The 22,125-nt window shown below is 44.4% G+C and overlaps 2 protein-coding genes across 3 annotated transcripts in view; one reads left to right on the forward strand and one right to left on the reverse strand.

The window, feature by feature from the left end:
• LOC309694541 (uncharacterized protein) overlaps positions 1-22,125 on the forward strand; it is a 158,134-nt gene that overhangs the window by 94,787 nt on the left and 41,222 nt on the right. The gene's annotated exons all lie outside the window — the stretch shown is intronic.
• On the reverse strand, positions 18,530-20,525 carry LOC309694348 (protein translocase subunit SecA-like). The gene is made up of 2 exons (XM_082514373.1): positions 20,475-20,525; positions 18,530-20,210 (listed from the first exon to the last, which is right to left on the reverse strand). Exon 2 carries the CDS (start codon positions 19,673-19,675, stop codon positions 18,632-18,634), a length of 1,044 nt encoding a protein of 347 aa, XP_082370499.1. The 5' UTR covers positions 19,676-20,210; positions 20,475-20,525; the 3' UTR covers positions 18,530-18,631.

Genomic DNA, 22,125 nt, shown 5'->3' on the forward strand with positions numbered 1-22,125 from the left:
AGTTGACCAGATGATACACAGCCGTTTTCACAGTGTCGATGAATAAAGAAGACGCCCAGCCGTCCATCTCGTCGGTATGCTGCTGCCGCTGCCGCCTCTGGCGCTTCAGAGGCCCGTAGTAGCCGGGAGTGTCGGGTACCAGCTCGCCCTCGTCAGAAAAACAATCGGTGGAGCTGGTCTCCTCATCGCGAAGCAGGGGTGCAGAGTCCATCTCTCTCTCTGAGCTAAAAAAGGCTTTTTGATCGGACTTTTAAAACAGAAGGAAGGGGGGCGTGGTCCGGGAGGGGCGGGGGTTTTCAGAAGCTGAGACATTTCCTTACTCCTACAGCATCCCTCCAGCAGCGGCAAGTTTGAAAAAGAATTGTAATATCCTTCCTCACTTGCAGCATTCTTACGACCCACTCTTTGGCTGGTATAACCATCATGCTGCGAAATAATCCGCAGTCGGGGTTGAATTTCTCCATGACAAAAATGTCAGGCGCATCAGATTCATCAGTTGAGCGCAGGCTGGCTCTCATTCTCCATCTCCCCGTGGCTGTGGTTCCTGAAGACCAGACGGTTGACAAGATTGTTTTAGTCTTGATCAGTTGCTCATCATTGAAGCGTATGCCTCCGTTCCGCGGCGGGGGAGGGGGAATAGCTTCTATTTCTTCTTCCGTAGCTTTTTCTGGAGCCGGGGGAATGTTTTCTTTATTCTCAGCGGCTGCTTTCTCCTCTTTTATTTCTGGAGCTGGGGGAATGTTTTCTTTATTCTCAGGAGCTGCTTTCTCCTCTTTTATTTCTGGAGCTGGGGGCTCATCATCTTCTTCTTCTTCTTCTTCTTCTTCTGTAACTGTGTAGAGAGGATGATCATCATCATCATCATCAGCTGATTCAACAGCTGATTCATCAGGGGAGGAAACATCCTCTACAGAGGGGTTTTTTTCTTTATCCTCATCATTCTCAACAGCAGGGTCAGTATCCTCTTTTTCATCAGAGGAGACAGAAGGAGGGGAAGGAGGATCTTTTTCATCATTCTCATCATCATCAGCATCATGCTCTTCTTCATCACCGAAGCCGAAAGGAGAAGGAGGAGGAGGGGGAGGAGAATCTACCTCTCTCCGGGGTCTTTTAGCGGCAACATCTTCCTCTTCAGGAATGGGAAAATCCTCATTTGCCTCTCCGATAGCCATCGCAACCAGCAGCTTCAGCACGGCCCAGTCACTGGGAGTCAGCTTCACAATGCTGCTCGATTCCGTCAAGCTTTCTCCTTCGTTCAACTGATAAAACCAGAGCTCCCCTGATTCATATTTGAATATGTAGCCCCACTTTCCACAACCCTCAGCAGGCAGAGGCCATTCTCCTCGCAAGTTTCTCGGTACTGGAATTTGGCTGCGGAACATGAAGACGCTCTTACTTCTTCCTTCTTTCCGCGGAGTGGCGGTTGCTTCGGATCTGGTACTGTAGACAGAGACCGGCGTATCGCTGATAATCGACGAGGCCCACTCGCTGCTGCTGCCGCCCATGCTCGAGGGTTCTGCGGGAGAGCAGATTTCTTCACCGTCCAAGTAAACAGGACCGCTGCTGGGCTGCAGAAGGAAAGAATCCATCTTGTGTGTCTGTGACTTAGAAATTGTGACGGACTCCTCCTCTCTGCTTTTTATTCTCCTCCCTCGCTGCAGTCCCTCCCACTAAAAACTTTTTTTCCCAACAACAGATGGCGCTCTTCCGGAGGTTCCCCCCTCCTTTCTCAGGATGCAATTCGACACGGTTAGCAACAGATGGCGCGCTTCCGGGGTTCACCCCCCCTTTCTCAGGATGCGATTCGTCACGCGGGGGGTTTCCCACCCCCCTTCTCCGGATGCGATTCGTCACGCTCATTACACGGGGGGAGGGGCGGGAGGTCAAAAGGTCGTGATTAGGGCCATCAATCACTTCGGATCAAATTTTGTCATAAGCTGTATGGGATTATCTCTCTCACACACACACTCAACTCTACTCATTCACCTGGAGGAACAACTCTCAGTTTGACAACACTGATGAGGTCACTATCCAGTTTTGCTCTCCTTCTGTCACGGATAATGGGGAAATACGGACTCAGTCGCGGAGCTCTGGATGCGAAGCAAACAGTGCGTTTATTTACAGTGCTCAAATACAGTCTCAAAACACAAAGCGAAGTGCAAAAATTCAACGGTGATCATCTCCAAATTCCCAGTGGTGTGCAAGTGAGTCTCCCAAGTGATTATCCGAGTGTGTTTCTCCTCCGAGAGCTTAATCCAGTGGGCTCCTTCTCTCCAACCTTCTGCTCCGTATCACTTCCTCCTACAAACGAGTGACAACAACAGGTGAGAAGGGTAGCCGACTAAAGCTATGTTACAAGTAACAAACACTCTTTACTACCGAGCTTCCAGTACAATCCAGCGTCGACTGCCATCCGGACACACAGTTAAATACCTCAGCCCACAATGAAGGATGATCAGTGACAGCTGGGTGGCAAATTAGGTGCAGGTGTGTCAGCCACTGGGTGGAGGAGGAGAGAGAGAAGCACACACATACACACACAGGCAGGTCGCCCCGGGAAGGACCGTCCGACCATGACAGTACCCCCCAACGGGCTGGTCCGGACCCGCCTAATTTGAGAAACATGAAACACGTTGTGTATCTTCATGTTGCGCGGGAGGGCCAGTCGGACAGTCACTGGATTCAGGATGGCTTGCACAGAAAAGGGTCCAAGGAACCGGGGAGCCAGCTTCTTGGACTCAGTCCGCAGAGTGATGTTCCTAGAGGAAAGCCATACCTGCTGGCCCACCCGATAGGCCGGTGTAGGGACGCGGCGGCGGTCAGCCAGTCTCTTGTTTTGAGCGCTCGTACGCAGTAGGGCCGCTCGAGTTGCCCGCCAGATCCGTCGACAGCGCCTCATGTGATGTTGCACGGAAGGCACGGCCACCTCTCCCTCCGTGATGGAGAGGAGTGGGGGTTGATACCCCAGGGATGCTTCGAAGGGAGAGATGCCCGTAGCGGCTGATGTGCTAGAGTTATGGGCGTATTCGGCCCACGCCAACTGCTCACTCCACGACGACTGGTTGGAGGAAACGACGCAGCGCAGCATGGCCTCCAGCTCCTGGTTCGCTCGCTCAGTCTGCCCATTAGTCTGCGGGTGGAAACCAGAAGACAGGCTGACCTGGACCCCCAGCTCGGTACAAAACATCTTCCATACCCGAGAGGTGAACTGGGGCCCATGGTCAGAAACAATGTCCAGAGGAATGCCGTGAAGGCTGAAAACATGCTGGGTCAAGAGCTGGGCAGTCTCTAGAGCGGTGGGAAGTTTGGTAAGGGCAACAAAATGGGCAGCCTTAGAAAAACGGTCAACGATGGTGAGTATAACAGTTTTACCAGAGGACGGAGGGAGGCCACTGATGAAGTCCAGAGCGACGTGCGACCACGGCCGGCTGGGGACAGGCAGTGGTCTGAGGAGTCCCGATGGAGGGGAGTTGGACGTCTTATTTCGGGCGCACACAGGACATGCGGCCACATACTCCCGGACGTCCTGAGAGAGAGAGGGCCACCAAAACAGTCTTCGTAAAAAGGTGACAGTTCGGTTCCTGCCCGGATGGCAGGTAAACCGTGCGGTGTGTGCCCAGTGGATGACCTTACCCCTGACCGCTGAGGGAACGTACAGTCTACCTGCTGGACCAGTGCCGGGGTCGGGATCTTGTCGCTGAGCTTCTCGGACCACCCTTTCTATCTCCCAGGTGAGGGTCCCCACAATGCATGAGGCTGGCAGAATGGGCCTCTCCTTCTCCTCAGGGTCCGTGTCTGGCGCGAACTGGCGCGACAAGGCGTCTGGTTTCGTATTCCGGGACCCGGGCCTGTAGGTAATGGTTAGGTTAAACCGTGCAAAAAACAATGCCCACCTGGCCTGTCGGGCGTTCAGGCGCTTAGCCGCTTGGAGGTAGGCGAGGTTCTTGTGGTCCGTCCACACGATAACAGGATGTCCGCTCCCATCCAACCAGTGCCGCCACTCCTCCAGCGCCAACTTGATGGCAAGAAGCTCCCGGTCGCCCACGTCATAATTTCTTTCAGCCTGAGTGAGCCAACGGGAGAAAAAGGCACAGGGGTGTAATTTACCTGCCTTGCGCTGAGAGAGAACCGCCCCAACCCCCGAATCAGAAGCGTCCACTTCCACCACGAACGGCAGGGCGAGGTCAGCCTGGGCCAGGATGGGGGCCGAGGCAAACAGGCTCTTGAGACGGTCGAATGCTTGCTGAGCTGCTGGAGACCACAGGTACGGCTGTTTGGGCGATGTGAGTTGAGTAAGAGGCAATGCCACCTTACTGAAGTCCCAGATGAAACGTCTGTAGAAGTTGCTGAATCCCAGAAAACTTTGCAACTTCTTCCGGGTGCCGGGCACAGGCCACTCCAACACAGCTTTGACGTTAGCCGGGTCCGCTCGCAACCGGCCCTGTTCAATGATGAAACCCAGAAAAGAGACAGTTGAGGCATGAAACTCACATTTTTCCGCTTTACAAAACGGCCGATTCTCCAGCAGGCGGTGCAACACCAGTCTCACATGCTTAACATGCTCAGCTCTGGACCAGGAGAAAATCAAAATGTCGTCAAGGTAAACGAACACGAAGTGGTTCAAAAAATCTCGTAGGACGTCATTTACCAGGGCTTGGAAAACGGCAGAGGCGTTAGTGAGTCCGAACGGCATTACCAGGTACTCGAAGTGGCCCAGATGGGTGTTGAAGGCCGTCTTCCACTCGTCCCCCTCGCGGATGCGGACCAGGTGATAAGCATTGCGGAGATCAAGTTTGGTGAAATGGGTGGCTCCTTGAAGGAGTTCAAAAGCTGAGGCGAGCAGAGGTAGAGGATATTTGTTTTTGATAGTGATCTTGTTCAGTCCCCGATAGTCAATGCAGGGGCGTGGGGATGCATCTTTCTTTTCAACAAAAAAGAAGCCTGCACCCAAGGGAGAGGTGGAGGGACGGATGATGCATAGGTTGGTACAATTTGAATGTGTGAATCGTAATGTTGACTTTGTCCTGTAGGCCTACCTGTTGCCTCGAACAGCCTTCACAGAACACAATAACATCACCTTCATTAGCACATAGACGACTCAGGATCTGATGGCGAAAAATTATTTTTGACACGTTTTACTGGCCAGCTGTTCCACACAGATCTCACGTTCATATGGTGGAATAGTTTGTAATAATGCAGCTCCATCTGCATCTCCATTCTCAGGATTTCGTTGATTTTCCTTCAGCCTCGGCTCACTGAACCGAGTTGTGATGCTGGTTTTGTAGTTGTGTGTAAAATTACATTTGCACATTTACCACTTTGCAACTCTGGTCTTTAAAGGGTTCATTGATTCACATCATATATATATATCTATATATAGATATAGATATAGATATATATAGATATATGATGTAGCCAGAACAGAGGGGATCAAACTACCAGAAGGCAACATTGCAGACATAGAGGACAGGTACAAGTACCTGGGGATCCCGCAGGCGAATGGGAACCATGAAGAGGCCGCTAGGAAAGCTGCAACCACCAAGTACCTGCAGAGGGTCAGGCAAGTCCTGAGGAGTCAGCTGAACGGTAAGAACAAGATCCGGGCCATCAACACCTACGCCCTGCCCGTGATCAGGTACCCTGCTGGGGTAATAGGCTGGCCAAAGGAGGAGATAGAAGCCACTGACATCAAGACAAGAAAGCTCCTTACCATGCATGGAGGGTTTCACCCCAAGTCCAGCACCCTGAGGCTGTACGCTAAGCGGAAGGAAGGGGGCCGGGGACTGGTGAGTGTCAGCACCACAGTCCAGGATGAGACAACGAACATCCACGAATACATTACGAAGATGGCCCCAACTGACCGAGTACTCAGTGAATACCTCAGGCAGCAGAAACTCAAGAAAGTGGAGGAAGGCGGGGAACCATCATGGAAGGACAGGCCCCTGCACGGTATGTACCACCGGCAGATAGAGGAGGTGGCTGATATCCAGAAATCCTACCAGTGGCTGGACAAAGCTGGACTGAAAGACAGCACGGAAGCACTAATCATGGCAGCACAGGAGCAAGCTCTGAGGACAAGATCCATAGAGGCTGGGGTCTATCACACCAGGCAAGACCCCAGGTGCAGGCTGTGTAAAGATGCCCCAGAGACAATCCAGCACATAACAGCAGGGTGCAAGATACTAGCAGGCAAGGCATACATGGAACGCCATAACCAAGTGGCCGGCATAGTATACAGCAGTGGTTCCCAAACTTTTTTTGCTGGGCCCCCCTTTGCTTTACAAGAAAAATGTTGCCCCCCCCCCCCCCCCCCCCCCCCGCATGCACGCGCGCATGCACACATCCTCCAAAAACACACACCCATATTTTGCTCCATTGCGGTTTATTTCACACCTCAAACATTTAGTAAACAATTAAGCAAATACAAGTAATCTGCAATAAATTACAGGTAGTAATAAAATAAACAACTAACTCTTTTATGCTACGTCCACGCCTACACGGGGATTTTTGAAAACTTGAAGGCCCTGAGTACTTTCTCCCACACTGAAAACACTGGAATGATAAAATTATTTGAACATTACCTAATAAGACTGATTCAGGACAGACGATTAGTTATTTTAAACTTTTCTAGCAGTCCTTCACAAACAGGGAACAGTCTGTCTATTCTCTCCATCTGTCGGCTGCTGCTGGCTCTTCCTCCTCCTCTTCCTCACACACTGCTTCTCCTGGTGGATTATCAGTAGTGATGTTCGATTCGTGAACGAATCGTTCAATACTCGAGAATCACTTTACTGACTCGTGAATCATGATTCACAAGCCCAACTGACTCACTGACTCATCCCTGTTGCTGTTAGCAAACTAATTCCATTAGTAGAAATATATCTAGCTTATAATTAAAATTGTGGGAGGGGGGAAACAACAGCCAGTTTCTTAACAAAAGCATTTCTGCTCTGAACTGGAAGAAAAAACCCTGAGTAGAAGTAGAGCTGGGCGATAGAACGATAACGATATGTATCGCGATATAACTTTTACTCGATAGAGAACTTAAGCTATCGCGATAGACCTCGCCGCTCTTGTCCTCTTTAAAAAAAAAAAAAAAAAAAAGGTCAGCCAATCCAAATTAAGTAGCGCAGAGCCGAACCAATCACAGCCGCAGCGTCACGTCGCGTGACTTGTTACGTACAGCACAAGTGCCAAGCCGCACGTGTGTTTGTTTGGGAAGCAGCCAGCGGGTAATGGAGCCAGCGCGTAATGGAGGAAATGAGTGTGCCGACTAGAAAAATCAACCGAGCGTGACCGAAGAGAAAACAGATGATGGTTCCAATGCCGGAGAGATTGTCGAACGGAAGAGCCATAGAAGTTCCGTAGTGTGAAGGTATTTCAGCTATTTCAAGTCTGACAAAAAACAGAGTAGCGTGCACTGTAAATTGTGCCGAAAGCAAGTCTGGAAATACAATAAACTGGTGCATGCGTCACACTGTGCGCCACGTTATTGTTTCGGTGAAATGAATTTCTACAATACTGTTACTGTTAATTCTACTCTCTGCAATGTTTAAATGCTTACATATACACACAGTTACTGTCCGTCCACACATACGACTCTGTTCTGCTTCTATGCCCCAGCTTTGTTTACTTCTAGACTTCTGATTGGCCAACATTTCTGCACGGTTAGGAATCTAGCGCCACCTGCTGCTTTGGCATGTTCATAGCAGCGTTTTCCTTCATTTCTGCCTTTATGTGTGGACAGGATTATTTTTTAAAACGAAAACGGAAAATCTCCGTTTTCAAAAATACCCGTGTACGTGTGGACGTAGTCTCAGTCTCTGACTGGAAGCGCTAATTCGTCATTCGGCTTTTGTCAGACTAAAGTAACTGTTAAAACTGTTTGAAAAGCTAAGCTATACAACAAGGAGAGATTGAGAATTTCCTTTTAGTTCTCAGTTTATTTGATATTGACAAAAGTTAGTCAGTTTTGTCTGTTCTTCTGTAAAACAAACTAAGATTTATTTTTAGAATTAATATTTTGTTTCTAAGTGGAATTGACAATTTAGTCTGTTTCGTTTGTTCTATTTTGAAACTTAAACGCTTTAGCGGCTGCCTTTTGTGTAGTTTGCAATATTTGCCTTTATTTATCTGAAAAAGTCTCATGTTCCTTAAGTACATCTACCCTGTTGAACTTATTATGGGAAATAAATATTTAAATAAAAACAAGCTGCTGATTATTTCACATTTTACTTGTGAGCAACGGCACATTTAAATCTTACAAATATAGTTATTTGGCTTATATCGTGATATATATCGTTATCGCCTGAAATGAAAAAAACATATCGTGATATGAAAAAATCTCATATCGCCCAGCTCTAAGTAGAAGCTCACATCTAGAAAATAGCTCCTCGGTTCACAGTAGCATCGCTCTGCTAACATGCTAACAGCGCATTTGAGCTACTCACCCCCTCCCTTCCTGTGCTGAATCATAGAGCAAACGAATCACTCACTCACCCCCCGCTCACAGCTCAGTGGACATTTAGATGAGAAAATATATATTTGACACATTTAAGGAAAATACTAATAAAATACAAATAAACAAAATAAATGTTTATTAAGTAATTTTGATAGAAAATTGCTTAATTTTAGAAATGTTTTTGCACTTTTTTGCTCTATAAAATAGTTGTTTTTTTAGAATCATTCATCTTAGCAGTGGGATTTACATGAAAAGAGAAACAAATTAAGTTTGAGTGAAAATGTACATATTTTGCACTCTCTGGTCAACTGACTCAGTGAATCAAATGACTCAAAAAATCCGATTCACTTTGGTGAGTGACTCATTAAAACTCGATTCAGTAAAAAGAATCAAATTTACCATTACTAATTATCAGGGGTGCAAAGCCTCACAGATGATGTGCAGCAGTGGGTCCCTCAGTATGTCCTCACTCTGGACACTTGCAGTTGTCACACATGGAAATCAAATGTGTGATAAGCTGCAGGATTCAAACACAAGTGTAACATGTTCATACTTTTATTCCACAATCAGAGAGAAAGAAAAAGAGAGAGAGTGCAGGACAGACAGGTGACAGTCTCGGGTGTATACACTGCTACAAACAGGAGGATTTAGTGTTTGTGTTATTACGAGTGCTAAACAAGAAGAGTTCCCAGATGGTACAGTGGACACATGTGTGACTCCTGTGATTAAAGCATCTTTCTTTCGGCTTAACGAGTGAACCGTCAGCTCGTTCAAACACACGTTAAAGTCCGTTTGGCTCGACACCACCGAACAGAGGCAGCAATATAACATAGCTAACATTAACAGTGCAGTGAATCCTGCTTGTGCCGTGATATTCAGGACTGCAAACCGAGCAGCATCACTGACTTTCAGCTTGTTGTGTTTGTAGATATATGACTGACTTTAATTATCCACAAAATTATCACATTCTCTGTAAGATTAAGGTCAGCTATTGAACAGCGTATATTTTAAAATAAAGGCTTTAAAACCAAGCTGACACTTAAAGTACAAACATCACTAATGTCCCATAATTTTGCCAACATGTGGCCAACAGTAATGTTTTAATGTTCTTCATTATTAAACATTCGCACATAAATAAGTGACATAATATTCAGTACTTACTTTTGAAAGTTCACTCTTTGGCAGCTCCGCTTCCACCGGTTTTTTTTTCGGCAAAATTATCCACACCCACCACCGCGCTATGAAGTCTGGGATATGGCCTGTATTTGTATAGTGCTTTACTCAGTCCCTAAGGACCCCAAAGCGCTTTACACGTTCAGTCATCCACCCATTCACACACACATTCACACACTGGTGATGGCAAGCTACATTGTAGCCACAGCTGCCCTGGGGCGCACTGACAGAGGCGAGGCTGCCGGACACTGGCGCCACCGGGCCCTCTGACCACCACCAGTAGGCAAACATGGGGTTAGTATCTTGCCCAAGGATATTCGGCATGCAGCCAGGAGGCAGCCTGGGATATGTTGGGCCACGAAGTCTACACCTCCACATCCTTAAAATTCAGGGGAATGAAGGACGCATTTGAGGGCCGCATTTCGAGCAGCCTTTGAATTGGGACACTTCGTCACGTTGCTGTGATGTAATTGGCCTTAAAATGCGGCCTTTGAGGCTGCAGACCCTGAATTGGGATACAGCCGTTGAGGAGATAATTCAGCCATTTGAATTAGCTGTGCTGGATCAAGAACGCAATGTAGCTTGCCATCACCAGTGTGTGAATGTGTGTGTGAATGGGTGGATGACTGGTTGTGTAAAGCGCTTTGGGGTCCTTAGGGACTAGTAAAGCGCTATATAAATACAGGCCATTTACCATAACACTTCTAAAACCTGCACGACATCCTTGGGGCCTGGAGATCCCCTGGGCCAGCTTAAAATTTACATTTTACATCTTCGGATTATAAGAGGAAACCCACGCAGGCATGCCTCTGCTGCTCTTCATGCACATTTTTCCACGGACTTAAATTACATCACAGCCTGCAACGTTTCAGGTGACAAAAAAAGGCGTAACACATGTAACAAGCATTTTGTACCTAATAAAGTGGCCATAAAGTAGAAACTATAATGTTCTGTTTATGATTTTGACCTTGTGTCAGTCTGAGTGAGTCCAGTTTATCACCAGCTGCTGTTTTTTCCCACTTTTTTCCTCAGTAACATTGTTCATCTTACAAAACAAACGTTGCGTTTTTAATCTTCTTTTAAATCTTAGAAACTTTGCAGAAGAAACAAATGTTTTAGTTTGACCTCTAGGTGGCAGTGTTGTATTAGTGTTACCATAGCCACCTACAGAGGTGTGACCTAGATCAGTCATCAGCGATCCAGTCACAGTGTGCGACAAAAACACTATTAAAATATGTTTCATTTGGATTTCACACTTTTTTCTTTTTTTTTCTTTTTTGTCCCGTTTGGATCTTTAGGCATCAGAATTGTTGTCTTAAGGCCAAGAAAGATGCCAAGCGGATTTATTTTACCAAGTGGATCATCATGGCCTTGCCATATTGGTCCATTTGATTGACCTTTATTATAATTATGAATTTATTTTATTTTCAGTTGCTACAAACAGGACAGACATGACTGGGGGATAGGACAGTGGGAAAGAATGAAAGAAAGAGAGGGAGAGAAAGAAAACCAAAGGGGAGAAGAGAGGGTGAGAAGGGGGGAAGAGAGAAAAAAACCCAAAAAAAACCAAACAAAGCACCTGGGTCACCTGTATGGAGAAAAAAAACAGAAGAGAAAGCAAACAGCAAAGAGCAACATAATAAAAAAAACAGCACCATCACAATAAACTAGCTAGTAGTAGATATCAGTAGATACTAAATAATAAACGATATTGTGCAGCACGCAAGATAGACAGCGCACAATGCTCTTTGAGGCAGCAGCCAAGAAAGCTGTAGTCCGCGTCTGTGAATACCCATGTGTACACCTGTGTGCATACCTGTGTGGATCAGCATGCTTGCATTCCAAAGGTTTCTCCATGTAACGATCTGCTAGGGAGTGTGGGGAGCCACAGCCCCGTCCTCCAGGGTATGAAGCAGGTATGGAGGAGATCAAAACTCCAGACATCTTTAGGCCCCCAGAACACAAGAGACCAAGGAAGACCAATGGATTTCACACTTAAGTTTTCCATCCATCCATTTGTTTATCCTTTTCAGGGTCGCAGGGGGTTGGAGCCTGTCCCATCTGTCTTAGAGCTTAAATGGCCACTTTGTGTTTTCTTTGCTAAATACTTCAATCCTCTACACATGCAGGCAGAAACAGGTCTACATGAAATATGGGCTAAGATATATCTGTAAGACAAATGGGAGATAATCATCATCATGGTATTTAAGATGGCATCCTGCTGCCTGACGAGTAAATTTACTGTAAAAATTATTTTCCCCTATTGTCCATGAGACTAACTAATGTGTAAAACATCAGTTTCTTTGTATATAAGTTTCAGATTATTATTTATTTGTACCACTTTGTTATTTTCCATTTTAAAGGATTCAATAACTGTCAGATAACCCAGGAAATTACATGAACGTGTCAGTGTGCAGCAGTTATTAGTTTCATTGGGGTGACCGTGGCTCAGGGGGTGAGGAATCGCATCTGTAACTGGAAGGTCGCCGGTTCAATCCCTGCGCTCTCTGTCCTGGTCGCTGTGTCCTTGGGCAAGACACTTTACCCTACCACCTACTGGTGTTGGCCAGAGGGGCCGATGGTGCGATATGGCAGCCTCGCTTCTGTCAGTCTGCCCCAGGGCAGCTGTGGCTACAACTGTAGCTGCCTCCACCAGTGTGTGAGAGTGAATGAATAGTGGTATTGTAAAGCGCTTTGGGTGCCTTGAAAAGCGCTATATAAATCCAATCCATTATAATTGTTGTGAGTTGTAAAAATTTAAAGCAGAAAAAATAAAACATTTGCAGAGGTTGCCCCAGAGACAGAGAAGTGACCCTAAGCTGCAAACTGAGATTGTTCCAGTCAAGATTTATCTTCTTTCATGGGGCAGTGGTGACAGAAGTTAAGGGCTACTTTGACACTGTCATGAGAACTGTGTTGCCACCACATTTGCAGAGGTTGCCCCAGAGACTCATGCCTACACATTTTTCATGATCATGGGGGAATCCACAACCAGCTAAATAATAAAACAGCTTAGGAGCTCTTATATATGGTACACAGAAGGCGCAGAGGTCAGAGAGGGCCTTGAAAAGAAAACATCTGTAATCGGATGGGAGACCTACAAAGACTTGGGGTGGTGACCACTGAGCATCCGTTCTGAGCTGCACAGAGTTCCTGCTCCATCAGTGTGATGGTGGTTATCACATCATGTCAAATAACAAAACCTGCTTTATTACCGTGAACACGTGAAGTTGGACCTGTTCCTTTTTTGTGTTTCCCACATGTTAATGTTAGTGAGATGGAAGATGTGCTGGCTTTAGTTTGGATATTACACACTTTTCTTCTTAAATTTAATTCAAAGTATCAGATTTGTTCCTGTTATAGAGTGAGAGACATGGTACATCCTGGACCTTCACAGGGCTGACACAGAGAGACAAACAACTGCACCAGAGGTAGGCAACTCCAGGCCTGAAGGGCCGACGTCCTGCTGGTTTTACATATCACCCTGGGTCAACACACCTGAATCAAACGATTAGTTCATTAAGCCTCTGAAGAACTACAAGACATGTTGAGGAGGTCATTTAGCCATTTAAATTAGCTGTGTTGAATCAAGGACACATCTAAAACCTTGGGGCCTGGAGATCCCCTGGGCCAGCTTATTGTCTTTACATTTTACATCTTTAGATTATAAGAGGAAACCCACACATGCACGCATTTTGCTGCTCTACATGCACATCTTCCCAGGAACTTCAATTACATCACAGCTTCCAAAGTTTCAGGTGACAAAAAAGGCGTCAAACATGTATCAAGCATCTTGTACCTAATAAAGTGGCCACAGAGTAGAAACTATAAAATTCTGTTTATATTTTTGACCTTGTGTCAGTCTGAGTGAGTCCAGTTTATCACCAGCTGCTGTTTTTTTCCTACTTTTTTTCCTCAGTAACATTGTTTATCTTTCAAAACAAACGTTACTTCTTTAATCTTCTTTTGAATCTTACAAACTTTGCAGAAGAAGAAACAAAAATGTTTCAGTTTGACCTCTAGGTGGCAGTGTTGTCTTAGTGTTACCATAGCCACCTACAGAGGACTGCAGGAACAGTGTCAATATGTTGGAGCTGTAAAATAAATATGTGTGTGACTGAAAACTGACCTTGATCAGCTGCCAGTGATCCAGTCAAAGTGTGGGACACAAACACTATTAAAATATGTTTCATTTGGATTTCAGACTTAAGTTTTCCCAAATGTTAAAAATAGAAGAAATAAAAGACATATTACCTGAAATATATACAATTTTTGACATTGTCAGAAACACCTGTCAGTTTGCACGTAAGATTTTAGTCACACTGACAATAATTTAACCCTCTTATATGGTCACTTTGTGTTTTCTTTGCTAAATACGTCAATCCTCTACACATGCAGGCATAAACATCCATTAAAGATCCAGACCTACATGAAATATAGGCTAAGATATATCTGCAAGACAAATGGGAGATAATCATCATCACATGGTTGTCAGTGACCCATCATGACTCATGCTTTCGGGCGGATTGAGATATTTGAGATGTACCACCCACTTCTGTCTTCATTCAGTTCGGAGTTCATTAGCATTTCATTCACTTTAGCAGAATCTCTTTCAACCCAAATACTTTTCTCTTTTAAAATTACTCAGACTGCAGCAGTTTATTTGATCGTGTCAACAAAGAGACTCTAAATGTAAGAAGAAAAAAACGACACAATGAAGTGACCATTTTCACATTTACTTTTTATTCTTTTAGTTCAGCTTTCCAAAAACAGTATTAATGCCTGAACATTCATGCAACGTAATCAAAGTAAGCATCCCTTTAAATTTAAGAATGCAATAACATGTTTATTTGCTTTTTACACACACAAGAAACTGTAAAACCCAAAGTGCAAAACAGATAAGAGGGATCAAAGTTCAACACCCACTCACATCCTGGGCCATCTGACCTCAGGAAATCAAATGATATGGTGGGGTTAGGTTTCACAATGAGCTCATGGGGTGGCTGTAGCTCAGGTAGCAGAGCGGGTCAGCCACTAATCAGAAGGTCGGTGGTTCGATCCCAGGCTGCCTCCTAGCTGCATGCCAAATGTCCTTGGGCAAGATACTAACCCAGGGGTCAGCAACCTTTCACATCCAAAGAGCCATTTGGACCCGGTTTATGCGAAAACAATGGGAGCCGCAAATACTTTCTGACATCTAAAATGAAGATAACACTGTATATATATATATATATATTTTTTTACCTTTATGCTTTGTGTGAACAACTAAGGCGTGTTGCTTATGAAATCCTTGAAGTGCTACAGAGAAAATTACAATTTATTTATGTAATTAACACATTTTTAACTCTTAAAGAAATACAACAAAAGGAAAGACACCCAGCTGAACTAAAATGATCCATGTAGCAAACAAAAACTGTTGTGAGCCGCCACCCTTATATCGCCTTTGGGCTGTTGGAGCCTCACTTTTAAAAAATAATTGGAAAAAAGCACTAAAAGATGCTAAAAGATGAAAAATAGATATTTGCAAAATTCTGCCTAAATATGTATTTTACCTGGTTAATGTGTGTGGCGGGGCTGCAGGGGAGGCGGACGCACCTGAGCGGCACCTGCAATCACGCCTCGCCGCCTTTGCGTCTGCGCTATCTACGCTGTTGTGTTGGTGTGTGTCGGGGTGTGGGCTGAAAAGCTACAGCCGGCTGTGTGCGTACAGCAACAGTGTGTGAAAAGTGGCCAATAAAGAGATGCTGAAAAGCGTGTTCATGAAAACATCGTCGGGTCTGTCGTGATATGTTTACAATAAGACTTATGGTCCCGAACCTCTGCGCACAGCGTCTGCAAATAGGGGCTGTACGAAGTCACTTTCATCTTTACGCAGGACTGTAAGCTGTCATCTGTGAGGCGTGAGCGGTGTTTGTTTTTAACATAGTTCACGGTGGAGAACAGCTGCTGACATAATGTGGATCCAAGATCCATAATTGGCCTACCTGGGGTAGAAAGTCTCGATAAATGCACAGCGTTTCGGCGGGTACACCGGCTTCCGCCAGTGTGACGCTTATTTTGAGTGATGAAAAAATAATAGAATATAATTATATTTTTTTATTTCAATATCACAATAATCTTCCAATTTAGAACTACAAGTTAATAAAGAACTAACATAAATAAAATACACTTCAGCTAAATACTTCTAATTTATTTTCCCAAACCACGCAGAGCCGCACTATAAGGACTAAAGAGCCGCAGGTTGCCGACCCCTGCACTAACCCCATGTTTGCCTACTGGTGGTGGTCAGAGGGCCCGATGGCGCCAGTGTCCGGCAGCCTCGCCTCTGTCAGTGCGCCCCAGGGTGGCTGTGGCTACACTGTAGCTTGCCATCACCAGTGTGTGAATGTGTGGATGATTGTGATATGTGATGATTGTGTATAGTGTAAAGCGTTTTGGGGTCCTTAGGACCAAGTAAAGCGCTATACAAATACATTTACAAGACCATTTACTTCTACTTCCAAAACTCTTCTATAAAACTGCAAGTCTGGCCATAGCAACAGGTGTGTGATGGTTCTTTGGCTGTCATCCACCAGTCACAAATGATTCAATTTTGACAATGTGTTATTGCAGTTAACTTATTCATCAACTCAGAAACACATTTCACGTTAAAACATTGTAATAATAAAATGTCAGAATTGCAGAGGCATGGTACACATCTTTTGCATTAAAACTCATTAAAACACACACAAAAAAAACATTGCTAAGGTAAAATATTCTAAAAATCTCGTGAATTTAACTTGAGGACAAGGAAACATAGAATTTTGAAATTAATGCCATAGCTGTATGTATTAGGAGGTTCAGGGGTAGGCCAACATTATTTTTGTCCCAGTCTTAAAAATCTGACAAATATTCTCTTTCTTCGCTTATGTCCCCCCCCCACCCCCCAAAAAAAGAGCTAACTTGTCTGCATTATTTTTCTACCAATCTTTGAGAAAAAGCCTCCCAGAGAAAACAGTGTGTCTAAGGTATAGACATGAGTCAGGCCCAGACTCTTAAGACACTCAAGTTCATTTAGAATATCAAAAGAAGGATGGCTGATGAGTTGTTGGCACATCAGAGGATCTCTAGAGCGGATAACACACACTGATTGCCTTGAATGGAAAATAAAAGGCAAAAAATGCACCAGTGGAACCATGAAGTAGACTAGACTCTCTTCCACTTTTACATTTCCACCTGTATCTCTGGCTTTGTCCACTTTCTTTATGGCCTCTGTAATGTTTACCTTGAATGACACCAACACTGTGTATCTGGCTATTAAGTGTTTGTCATGCCTGGTGAGTGAATCACTGTTGTCTTTGTTGGTGTACTGTGTTAAGAACCTGTGAGTAACTTCGAGTTGGTCACAGTGAAGCTGAACAGACTTGAGTGCATTTTGCAAATCTTCTAGAGCTCGATTGATACAGTCTGGACTCTGACTCCTGTTTTGCTGCTTCAAAGATGTAAAAGCACGGTTGTAATATGCAATAGCTCCCCAACAGTGATCCTTCTGAATGGCTTTAGTGTACATGTTGATGCTCTCTGCAAACTTCCCCTTTTCACGCAGGTCATTACCAAAGCTAATGTAGTGGTAGAGGTTTGATGATGGTGATTCTCTCCGTCTGAGTTTCTGCCTCGCTGTGTCCAGGTCTGTTTTCAGTCTACTTTTCAACTCTTCAGTAGAATCTTTTGCACTGAAGCTTGTGAGTAGCCACACACCCCAAAACTCATTCAGAGCAGACAAATCTGAAGCTCCTGGTTTGTTGTTGCTGCTTGTATACAGATCATCCAGTACATCCAGATAATCATTGAAGAGTTCTTCCTTCTTCTTCATGTCTGGGACCTGAGACTCCAAGTAGCTTGATAGCTCATCAGCCACTGTGCTGTCTCTGACCTGTTTAATTATCTTTATTTCCTGCTGTGGTGTTCCAGTCAAAATATCCTTCAGTGTTGAAGTCATTTCTGCAGATCCTTCATTATGGTTGCTTTGTTGATATGACCTTAACTGCATCACAAACATTAGTTGTTTAAGTGGAGTCACATCTGTTAGATTTCTGAATAAAGAAAGAAGTTTCATTCTTAAAACCATTAATTGGAGCAACTCTGTCAGATGACTCAAACAGACAATGAGCTGAGCAGATCCTGGAGATCCTTGTCTGGCAGTTCGGCCGAATGCCTGCGCCTCTACACGAGCATTCTTGGGCAGGAAGGTCTGCACAACAAACAAACCTCCAGCTTCCTTTACTGTGTCAGAAACCTGAAGGTCTGTTCCACGGCCAGCGAGGTTTGTTGCTATGATGACTTCTCCTGCTTCAAGCTCCTTGGAAATGATCACACTGTTGTCCATGTTGTTGTTTATATAAAGAGTTTTATTTGTGACTCTGTCTCCTAGACTGCTATGGATCATCTTTGCTCGTTTGATGGTTTCACAGATGATGAGCACAGCTCTAGGATCCCTGTATGATGTAGGGCTGGTTTGTACAATGACAACATCACAGAGTTTTTCAATCCATTCTTTTTCATCTTCTACAACAACACCTTCAACCTCAAACAGCTTTCTACGTTTGAATGAAGGTATCTGACAGGTTTTGATACCGTCATAGATTTTTTGCAAAGTCTCAGTCTCTTTTTCTTGACCAAGAGTTCCAGACATCCCGTAGATCTGACTTCCAAACTGGTTTTTATACTTTTGAAGCAATCCCACATTAGACATGTAGTTTGTGATGGCTGTCATGTCACTAATCTTTGACTCGTGTTTCATTTCAATAAACTGTTGCAGTCCATCTGACCACTTCATGTAGTTTTCAACAACCCCTGTGCAGCTGTAGTCCACAGGCACGATTCCATGTTTCTCCATCACATATTCATGGTCCTCTGTCATGACTTGAGCTTCAAATGCATTTTCAATCCAGACCTTTAGTTTAGATTTGACCAGCTCTGAAAAGAAGCCTGGGATGTAGCAGCTGCTTTTAGCTTGGTTCAGTTCACATGGTGTAAAATGAATTCTACAGCTCTCACCACACTGTCGTGATCAGAGTACATGTACTGACAGAAGCCACCATCAAGTAAAAGCAGTGACACTCTTCTGCTTTCCACATTTTCACTCTGCAGCTCTTTCTTGAGTTCCTCTATTTCATTGTTATGTATGAGGTGGAGAGCAAACTGGCAAGATGGGAATTTCCTTTCCACCGTTTTAAAGAACTCAGACAGCTCGTTAGCAGTAACACTTTCATTTAAGAGGCTCGGGTTCTTTCTCAGGTCCTTGACTGATCCTTTTGACAGTATACCTGTGTCCTCTGCTATGTGACGAATGATGGACTCATCACCATCTTTGCTCATCATGTTTTCCAGCACTTGATAAAAAGGAAATTTTGGCCCTACTGTTGTATATGTGCCAGTTTTCTTGTACTGATTAACAGTGGCCCATATACATGCCAAGAGTGGGTTGAGATGCTGTAAAGCAGGCATGTTACTGCTTAAATAGACTACATGATGACCCTTGTCCAGCATCAGGGAATCCACTTCATCCACTACTGCACACTGGAATTTCCTCTGCCCTAATATGTCCAACCTCTGAAAGTGGTGCCGAAGCCAGTCACCAGCAAAGTTTTCTGCAGTGCCATAAACAACTTGACACTCATAGCACTTTTTTAGTTCTACATCAGGCCTGTTGCAGTTATAATCAGCAGTGATATTTAACTCTTTATAAAATCCTTTCCATTCTTCAAAATCTCTCTCTGCAAGAACTGATGAACTTGACATGATGTCGACTTTTTCTCCTCTCAGAGCTCGAAAAGCTGCAAACATGGCCACTATGCAAGACTTCCCCTCTCCTGTGCCAACCTGAATCAATCGCCCTGTTTCTGAAAGAGCCATCAGGCACCAGCTCACCATCTGTGTCAGTCGTGGCCGAAATGGCTTTCTCGTATTTTTAGTTTTTGTTATACTCACTGCCAAACAGAGAATCTTTAAGATGTTTTTCAAATGACTATTTGGTGAGCTGTCATTACAAAAATTAAGCATGAGTTTAGGTCCTGAAACAACAGCTGATTTTTTTTTTCATTGGCAAAAGCAGATTTTTTAAGATTGATTTCAGTTCACTCTTCTTTAAGCTGTCATTTTTAATATCACAGTCTTGATGAACTGTTGATACAATATCTCTGACATCATCTAAAATCTTTACATCAACCTGGTTCAACTTTTCTTGGCGGATTTCATCAATGATTTCCTCCAAGGTCTTCTCTCTGTCATTCGCTAAATATTCCTTCAAGGTTTCATCTGTTACAGTTTTGTCTCTGAGTAGTTCCAGAAGTGTTTTTCCATCTTCATCCTTCCAGTCAGAAGTAATAAAGTAAATCTCTATGCAGTGCAATATTTTTATCATCCATGTGAGGAAATGGGAGTTGTTATTTGTTGTTGACTCAAATCGCTTCAAAAGAGCATCAAACAAGTCAGCGACCTCCTTTGGGCTCCATTTGATATTTGTAACCAGTCCTTTCAGCTTCTGGAGGAGAATTTCTTCATCAGCATCCATTTTTAAAGGTGTTTGAAAAAGACACTGGTCAAAACAGAGGTAAAATATGTTGAGATTGTTACTTTGAAAATAAAAATACATTGTTTACAAATTTCCAAGCAACCTGCATCTATTCTCTCCTCTGTATTACACTGAGAATCACGATCCAACACACACACACAAAGTCAGTGTAAAAAAATCAAACATGTACAGATAATATGTTGTGGTGACCCTTTATGACAAGGAAGGAGCAAAAAATACGTTCTTTTATTTATATTTAATGCAGTTTTATTTAAATCTAATACTGACCTGTTGAGATGATGAGAAAAATTGCAGATGATGTATGTTTGTCAAGGTGCCTCAGGGGATCTGCTGTCTCTGTTTTGGTTCTGTGTTTTTATTTCGCGTCTTTAGTTTCTCTTTCACAAACCCTGCCCTGGCACTCTCACAAGGGAATTTCCTGCCAAGCCTACCCTTATGATTTGCATTTATTGTAATTTAAGACACTTTCTTTGAATAAGTTATAAAGTGTCCTTCTAAAGAGGAAAACAGTGACTGTTCCAACAAGGAATAATTTGATTAATAGTTTTATAATCATTTTAATCAGTTGTCAAGTCAGCCTAAAACTTTCCACTTCCCCTTTACTGGATTCACTGCTCAGAAGGGCAGGACTTGAAAGTCAAAAGCAAAAAATGTGGGTGTGTCCTGTTTGGCTGAAGTCATGGCATGTCTAGGCAAACTTCTTTGTCATGGAAAGAATTGATAGGCATCATTGGTTTTAATCTAGTTTTTCTTTCGTTTCTCTGACAGTCATACAGTTTCTTGGTAACAAAGTATCTGTCACTGTTTGCAAGGCAAGCCGTGTGGGAATTATTAAAGGACCCAAGATGCAGGCACTGCTGATGTGAGTGAGTTTTATTGAGGAGGATGACATACAACAAAACACGATGGTGGCGAGAACAGAACTGACAAAACTCGAAACTCATGTCTAAAGAAACAAAACAGGAGCTCCAAAGGCACACACGGTGCAATCCTCAATAGGCTTCTTAGCCTCCAGGGGTCCAGAATCAGCTGAGGACTGAGACGTAGCCTCTGGGGAGGCCCTGGGGGGAGTTATAGTCTCAAAGGTAGCCAGTTCATGAGAAACACCAAAGGTTAATGTGAAATTTTTTCCCTGTATGGAATGACTTTGCGAGAATGGTGGCAAAATGGGTGGCTGAGCTAGCGGGAACACAGGAGACTGAGCTAGCAGGGCCACTGGAGACTAGGGATATCCAGATCCGATCACGTGATCGGAAATCTGCCCAATCACGTGGTTTCAGACTCGATCGGAATCTGACGTTACCTCCCGATCAGGACTTGGCTATATATATATAGCGGGTGGTGGTTTATCCTTCAAGCTCGGGTCCTCTACCAGAGGCCTGGGAGCTTGAGGGTCCTGCGCAGTATCTTAGCTGTTCCCAGGACTGCGCTCTTCTGGACAGAGATCTCCGATGTTGTTCCCGGGATCTGCTGGAGCCACTCGCCTAGCTTGAGAGTCACTGCACCTAGTGCTCCGATTACCACGAGGACCACCGTCACCTTCACCCTTGGTATTTCTCCAGCTTCTCGTGTTCCTTCTTTCTGATGTTGCTGTCATTCGGAACCGCTACATTGATCACTACGGCCGTCTTCTCATGTTTGTCTACCACCACCATGTCCGGTTGGTTAGCCACCACCATTTTGTCCGTCTGTATCTGGAAGGCCCACAGGATCTTAGCTCGGTCATTCTCCACCACCCTTGGGGGCGTCTCCCATTTTAACCTTGGAACTTCCAGGCCATATTCGGCACAGATGTTTCTGTATACTATGCCGGCCTATGTTTATACTATGTTTAAAAAAAACATGTTGAAGATCTTCCATTAAGTACAGTTTGCTTGATGAGAGCTGTCTGGTTCCAGCTTGGCCTCATGGTGGCAGT

This window comes from Aulonocara stuartgranti (assembly GCF_965226115.1).
Source record: "Aulonocara stuartgranti genome assembly, chromosome: 3".
NCBI classification, from domain to species: domain Eukaryota; kingdom Metazoa; phylum Chordata; class Actinopteri; order Cichliformes; family Cichlidae; genus Aulonocara; species Aulonocara stuartgranti.